The 8,183-nt window shown below is 42.8% G+C and overlaps 1 protein-coding gene across 1 annotated transcript; it reads left to right on the forward strand.

Annotated features, from left to right (window-relative positions):
* Positions 1-1,932: 1,932 nt before the first annotated feature.
* her7 (hairy and enhancer of split related-7) lies at positions 1,933-2,928 on the forward strand (the record flags this gene model as incomplete). The annotated part of the gene is made up of 3 exons (XM_079240564.1): positions 1,933-1,977; positions 2,149-2,241; positions 2,422-2,928. 3 exons carry the CDS (start codon positions 1,933-1,935, stop codon positions 2,926-2,928), a joined length of 645 nt encoding a protein of 214 aa, XP_079096690.1.
* Between the last annotated feature and the right edge of the window lie 5,255 nt (positions 2,929-8,183).

Raw genomic sequence — 8,183 nt, forward strand, 5'->3', positions numbered from 1 at the left:
GAAATAACCATCAGATAGTCAAAGACAGTTCAACCTTTTTCAAGCCGAGGCACAGTTTTTTCACTTAAAAAAACACTTATGTGTATATATATATATAGATATATATATATATCTATATATATATATCTATATATATATATATATATATATATCTATATATATATATATATATATATCTATATATATATATATATATATATATATATATATATATATATATATATATATATATATATATATATATATATATAAAAGGCTTTAAACGATATGAAGTCCATGTTGCCAAAGTGAATAGAAACCAGATAAATACAAGAAAAATTAATTTTCTGATCTTTCTCCTGGCTTTGTTTGGACACACAGTTGCTTTTGAGACAAATGATGTGAAATTGGATCATTTCTTCTGACACTAATGTGCCGAAAAACACTGATCCATGTTTAAGATCAGATTTATTCTCTTTGGAGTGCTTCATTACTCCTTTTATTCTACATGCCCACTGAAAGGTCAGTGGTTTCACGCATTGCCTTCCACAACCTAAATAAAACCATCTAACTTCTGTTCAGAGTTGGGATGGAGCTTCCCAGCTGTGGCGTGTTTCCAGCAGAAATTCCTGCATGAACAACTCGGGGTGGAACCAGGTGGCGCGTGGGCTCCAATAAAGGATTGTTAAGCAATTCTAATGTTAAAACATCTGCATCAGAAAGGGGTCTCGAGCCTCTGAAGTCTCCAGTTTGTGAGGTTGAGATTCATATGTTGAATAAAAATGCCGTCACGTGTGCGTCATCACCTCCCCGCGGCGTTCCCATGGTGATCTGCAGCATCAAAGGCAAAAGTCGGACAAATGCGGCGCGCCAGCACGAGACAGCGGCTCAAATGGCACGCGCTGCCTGGCGTGACACTGAGGTGTGAATACGAGATGCTAACCAGACAAAACGAGACGCTTTTCGGAAGTGGCGACGTGTGAAATGAGCCGCCTCGGCACTCGTCCTGCTGGCGCGCGCAGGTCATCTCCATGGAAAAGACGCAGAAAAAGAAAATCAAAGCAAACTGAAAACCAGGTTCAGATCATCTCAAGACCTGGATTTATTCATTTGCAGAAGAGGAGTCAAAAACAAAAGAAACTGGCGGATAGAAATGCAAAAGTTTAAACGTAATTAATGAAAAAATGGCGTAAAAATGTTGTTTTGCGCGCTGAGGTGCAGCTCACAGCAAGTCAACGAGACTGGGCTTTGCTGTTTTATTTAATTATATTTTTAAAATTAAATTAATTTAAAGTAAATTAAATCAAATTTATTTAATCTTACTTAATTTAACCATCTTAAAAATGCCATTAAAGTTAAAGATTATGAAAAAAAAACTATTTAAAGACCGAATGAATTTTCTTCTTCAACATAAAATAAGATAGAATAGATTATTATAAATATTAAGATTTGATAACTGACGCCTGTTTTCTGCTTTATTTTCTTGGTGCAAAAACATATTAATAATAGTTTTATCCAGTCTTGTAGCGCATATATTGCGAATTTATATAAGTAACCTTTAAACTTAACCAAAAGTGTGTTTAAGTTTCTCAGGACTGTGCCGTTTTACGCAGAACTTTTTACGCGCAGATTCCTGGAATCCCAGCCAGGTTCTTGTTCCAAGATGAGGTCACATTATGACTGAATCCTCAAAATAATAGTTTAATAGACTGAATCCAGTTAAAATGGTCTTTCTGATCAGACTGAAGGGGGGCAGCGCGCTGCAGGGGGACCTTGGTGGGTTGGACGGTGGCTGGTTATAAAATCTGGTGCTGTAGGAGGAGTCTGAGGGGGCGGGCAAGGAGGTGGTAAAAGCAGCCGCCAGAGCCAAGGGCCTCATTGCCTGAACAGTTGCAGACTGGGAAGGAAGCTGGGACCACTGGAAAAAGACAGAATTCTGGGAAGTTTGTGACCATGAAGCTGCAGCAAGAGGCGGATGATGCATCAAACAACAGAAAGGTAACAGCAACTCTTGTATAAAATCCTGCTTTTTACTGTAATACTCAGGTTCCTGCATGAGTTTGACACTTACAGGTATCAGTTTTACCCATTTTCTTCTTATTTGAAAACCAAATAAAAGCAATTAGTTCCCTTAATATGGGTCATTCCTGTTGTTTTTTCATTGGCTAGTTGATAAAATCTCAGGTGGAGAAACGTCGAAGGGAGAGAATAAATCGCAGTCTTGAACATCTGAGGACCATGTTGCTGCAGGAGCCTGAACAGGTAAAGTTAAAGTTTTTATTGAAATGGAAACATTTTTATCTTTCATCCAAGATAAATAATCTTTTATTCATATGAAAAGAAAAAGGGAAACTTTGGGATAACTGTCAGGGTATCCACTCAGGCCAGAGTGTGGAGGCTGTGCAGTAAAATCCATTAACTCATGTCGCTGCTGCTATACAGGGGGGGACTAAACACAGAGTGGAGAAAGCTGAGATCCTGGAGCACACAGTCCTCTTCCTTCAGAAAACTGCCAAAGAACACAAAGCAAAAGCTGGAGGGAAGAAACACACCTTCCAAGATGGCTTCTCCACCTGCCTGCAGAGAGCCTCTCAGTTCCTGGGTCCGGAGGGGAAAGGGATCTGGCTTGGGCCGGCGCTGGATGCCACCTTCGCCGCTCGTTTCTCCCGTTCAGACACCCCAAGCCAAACCTCCAGCTCCCTGCCACACACAAAGGCCATCCTGCAGATGCTGAGGCAGAAGTCCAACAACAGACTGCGCACGCGAGCCTTCGGGGTCAGCAGTTTCCCGCAGCCTCACCTTTTCCCAGTTCAGCAGAGCTTTCCCAGAGCTCCCCAACAGCCTCAGAGACAAAGCCGGCTGGAGATGCGGGCAGAGGGATCAGCAACCAAAGAGAGCTCGTCCCAGAGCTGCCCGCTCAGCCAGACTTTGTGGAGACCTTGGCCTTGATCATCAAGCAAATACCTCAGAACTATCAATTACTAATCAGAACTAATCCATATTTACTCGTCTCGTTTATGTGTTGTCCATGAAAAAAAAACAGTCTTTACATTATGATCTTATGAAAACTCCAAATTTCAAAGCCTGTAAATAATGTAAAAATCTGATTTGTACATGTGCTGTAGTATGTCGTAGGGTTGACTCACTAAACGCTTTTACATGAGCTCAGTCAGTGGGGCAGCCGTTTAATCTGCAGGCAGGCGTGCAGGGACTCTCCCAGACGGGGACTGCTGAAGAGGCCAGGGAAGAGGTGAGTATGTCAGCGCTGAGGAGATCCCATCCTCCTCTGTGTGCAGATAAAAACCAGCTGCTAAGTCTGCTACTGTGAGTGTGATAATGACTGGGTGTCCATCCGTCGCATTTCCAGGTGTGGAACGTCGGGGTTTGAGTTTGGGAGAGCCCCTCACCTTTGTGCCATGATGCCTGCTGGCATAAAGGGACATCTATGGCTCTGTGTACAATATAACTTGTATCCTCCTCAAAGATATTCATGTATCTTGTCTGTTTTGCACACTAATTTATTCAGGTTGTCTCCCTATGGTGAGCAGTATTCTTTTCTCTTCTTTGATTATGTTTTTTTTTTATGCAGAAAGCAATAAAACGTTTGTTAAACTGTAAAGATGTAGTTTCTTTTCTGCAAGCAGAAGCTTTCTGCCTGCAGTGGCAGCGCTCTGAAGTCTGAGGACTCCCGCTGAGCAACGTCCTCCAGGCGTGAAGTCTGACAGGAAACTCAAAGACATCCGTAACAGTCCTCTTCACACAGAAAGAACACCTGTGTTGCAGTTTGTTTACTAAAACAGGATTTAAAGCCACAAAACAACAATAGTATGTTACTGAAAATGAATAAAAACAATAAGAGCATCGACTTAAATGAAATTCTAATCACCTCATCATCTTTTTTTCTGAAAGTAATGAACAATTCTTCACATTAGTCTGATATTATTTGTCTCTATCTGGTATTTTATTTCCAAAGTTTAGTTCTTATCATCTCACTGTTCAGTCTGGAGAAAAAGTTGCGCAATTCCAACATTTTTGTATGAAGATGAAAAATAAAAGTAAAAAATCATTTATATCGGGTCCCAATGAAGTAAATAAACCTGTAAAACATGAGATGTTATAATGCAGAAGCTGTCACACCTGCAGCAGGTGTGTGCTAACACAGAGGAAACATGCAACTGTTCCTGTTCATCCATCTGGGAGGGTTCTTACTACAAAATGTGCAGCCATCAGTCTTATATCACAGCTAATACAAACAAAATAAAAGATCTAAATACAAAATGCCTCCTCTTGGTAGAGCTAATCTGTGGCACAGTTTGGCACAAGATCCCCGTTCTGCATGTGAAGATGCTGAACAGGAAGGATGAAAAAGGTTTTTCACAAGAGGAAAACCATCATGACAGCAGCTGCTCTTTTCTAAAGTCTGACTTTGTGATGCTCAGAGAAACAGCAAAGACCAAAGAGCTACATCTCAGACTCCCCAGGCCTCCGGTAACATGTTCCATGTTCGAGTTCCCGACAGAACAATCAGAGAAAGACTCAACAAGTCTGGCTTGTTTGGAAGGTCAAAATCAAAGTGGAAACACCACAGAGTGCATAAAACACCTCCAGCTGGCAATAACAGGGTGGAAGGTTCGTGATTTGGGTTTATTTAGCAGCTACAGAACCTGGACGTCTTGATGGAACACAAACTCCTCCGGATAGCAACACATTTTAGTAAATCTATCTGACAGCTAAACACATCCACAGATCTGGAGAGAGATAAAGAAAAGAAAATCAAGGCGTGGATGTGATCAAAGAGCAGAAATACTGTGGTTGAACCCTTTAGCATTCACACTGAGAAAGATGTTGGTTTTCTGTTCAGAGATGAGTCCAAGTCTTTTGGTTCAGAGGATGAAACGATCCAGATTTAAAGGACTAATTTGGAAATAAACATTTACTTTTGCCTGCAGGCTTCATGGCCGAACCAGGCAGCCGATGAAACAGCTGGAAAGGCAGGTAAAGGGTTAAGAGAGCTGTGTGGAACCGAATAGTGCAAACCTAAACAAGTGAAGCAGCTTTTAGTGAAGAGTGGAGCAAAATGAGGCTGATGACGTCATCCAGAAAACATTCACTCTGCTAAAGGTGCAGAAAAGCTTCATTTTCATCTCCCTCCTGTTATCACGCAGTTATTTGCTGCTTTCAGGGTTCCAGTTCTTTCATTTAAAGAGCAAAAGGACCAAACGCGTGATTTTTGCTTTCTTTTCTTCTCTGTCTGAGATCTGAAAGGAGAGCGCGCGCCTTCCCTCATGCTGGCTGATATGAAAGTCTTCCCAACATGTCTGCGTCTGTTTCCATGGTAATCAGCCTTTATCTGGCATCTGTGTCGCCCCCAGCTGCCCAGGGGCCATTTGCCTTCCACGCGTGGCTGGTCTCACTTCTCAGGAAGCACAAACGTGTCTTCACACCTCGCGCACGCCTTTGATGTGAAGTCACAGACACTGGGGGTGATTTCCCCCCCCCCTCCCCAAATGGCTTATTTGATGAGTTTTAATCTTGAAAAAGTCCCACAGCTTTAACCTGACTCGCGTGGATCCACCACACAGAAGAAAAACACGCACTGATGACGCAAACTCCATGTTAAATCTTCATTATGATGAGAAAACATCCAGTTTGTCACGTGCTTCAGGCGCGCGCTCCAGACACTGCAGTAAGTACTGATAATCTTACAATGTGAAAAGCTTTCTCAGTCCACGCTGCAGATGTCTCGTGGGAGAGGCCTCCGGCTTAATTCTCGTGGGAAAACGAGACAGAAGCTCCTATTTGCTCTTTTATTATCTGTTAAAGGTGGTGCATCACGAAAAGAAGTGTGTGTGTGTGTGTGTGTAAGTGTCACACCGCCTCTCGCACTTTCAGCGTGATGGTGAGAGCTCACATGCTAATCACGCACCGTGCAGTGCTCGTGGGAACGTCTGGTTCAGACTGCAGGTTGACTTTCACGCAGCAACACCTTGCCTCGGTTTGCCTGCGTCGTCTTTAACATGACTTAGCTCCGGCAGCTGATTGGTGACTTTCGAGACTTTTTCTCTGTGAGAATAAAAATAAAACTTTACAATCAGCAGAGTTTCATCAAATAGCGCGTAAAAGACACACTTTTAAGGTTTGTGGACAGATACGAGTCTTTTTGAAGGAACACGTTTACAAATAACTCTACAAGTTCCATCAGATTTTTTTTTTATTTTTTTTTTTTTACTTTTACCTAAATATATCACTGTCGTGTTACATTACATTAACAGACTAAGTTTTATTTCTATATCTCAGAGTTTTTAGGCTCAACATTGTGAGTTAAGATCTGTTCAGAAGCCACACAAGAGAGGCTTCCCCTTCAAAATGTTTAAGTTAATCACGCCATGAGTGGGGAATAAAACTTGAGAGGCTTCCATCCTTTTCCCAGAAGATGAGCTGACATCAAGGTCTGATCTACGTGGGGCAAATGGCCTTATTTTCTACACAGTGACAATAATTAAAAGGACTTTTGGATCTGACACACAGCAAAACGCAGACAAATGTTGGGTTGGAGTGTGACAGTGGGAGCGCGCGCTCTGGCTCTCTCCCGTCCTGGGAGTGGATCATAAACCTGGATCCTCACTTTATTACCTGTTAAATCTCATGCTTCATTTCCAAGTTTTCTTTTAGAGGATAGGTGACTTTCACGTTCCCACACACCACGGACAAGTGGCAGTCACAGTGATGTCACCACGGTCCCCAAAAGTTGTCGGTTCCAGTGATTAAATCATCCACAGTGTCGCGCGTAAAATCCCTTTTACGCGCGCCGCTTTCTCCCTTCACATCACCAGAAAACTACCACTCGTAAAGACACTTGAAAACATATGAATTCATTAATATTTCGGGCCAGATTATCTAACGAAAGGTGATAATTAAAGCTGTCTTGTCTGGTTTAATTCGCGTTAAAAGTTCACACTAACCGGTGCAACTTGAGGCAAAAGTGTAAAAACTTTCTCACGGGAAAACGGAGCAGAGCCACTCAGCTCTCACATTTATTACCTGTAATAATCAATGCGTCGTAACACGGAGTGTTTAAGTGGGGAGGTGAATATCAGGTTCCCACGGGCACAAAAGTCTCTGCCTGGTTGCTTTTACGCACTTATCTTCAAAGCTGAGGTGCTTTGCGAACAGTCGACAACATCGCGCTCTGACTTCACAGGATTTTGCGTGAGAACCATGGTGCGTGGAGTCAGACTGTTTCAGCTGGATTTTATTTCACATCCACGACAAAGGAAGGAAAATGGATTCACGCACGAGAGCAGCTGCTGTTTTAGAAGAACTGCGCCATCAGCTGAACAGCAGCCCAGATGTTTAAACCTTCATTTTTAATTCATCTGTGTTCTTGGAGAGCAGAGCAATCAGACCGCCGCGTGCCTGCTGTGTCATCCATACAAAGGTGTGAAGGGTCGTGGTCACGTGCCCGAGCATCACGCTGTGACGTGTAAATCATCTCTCGCTGTTAACGCCTTCCCCAGGCGCGTGCGGCTCACAGGTCTAGGCAGCTGCACGCGCCTGAACTGTGTTACTGGCGCCAACAAGTCTACACTGTTCTTTATATTCTATTCCGATGTGGCACGAGCCCAAAGTTTGAGAGGACTTTTTAACCCTGACAGGGTCAGTCAGTGCCACATGATGGAAATGATTTAGTCAGACCCTGAAGTGTTTGTTGGAGAAATGAAACCATTAGTTTGGTTCCCAGCTTTCAAACAGGAGGAAGAGAGGTGGGGGAGAGAAATGATGAGAATTTGACTCAGTCCAGGCTAAAACCAAAATAACGAGGCGCAGTGGCGCACACCCCTGTTTATAAAGATGTAGGAGGCCAGGATGGGGCTTCTCCAGGATAGTTTCTGCAGGATTTGCAGCTTCTGAGACCTGAGAGGGAAAAGCTGATCTCTGGAGAAGCGCAGTTTGAGTCGCGCAATGCGCCGAGTTTCACTGCAGAGTCTGATTCTGCAGCCATTCCTGAAGTCATCCAGTAAAAATCCTTCTGAAAAAGGAATTCCTCCAGAATTCTTCACTCTCCGGAAGCTGCTGCGCAGATCTGATTTCAGACTGCGCGGATCCTTTTTTAAAATTTTTTTTTTATGCTTTATTTAAACTCACAATATGTTACGGTTCACAGTGAATGACATTGCAACAATTTACAAAATAACTCAGTTGAG

This window comes from Telmatherina bonti (assembly GCF_933228915.1).
Source record: "Telmatherina bonti genome assembly, chromosome: 5".
Taxonomy (NCBI): Eukaryota; Metazoa; Chordata; class Actinopteri; order Atheriniformes; family Telmatherinidae; genus Telmatherina; species Telmatherina bonti.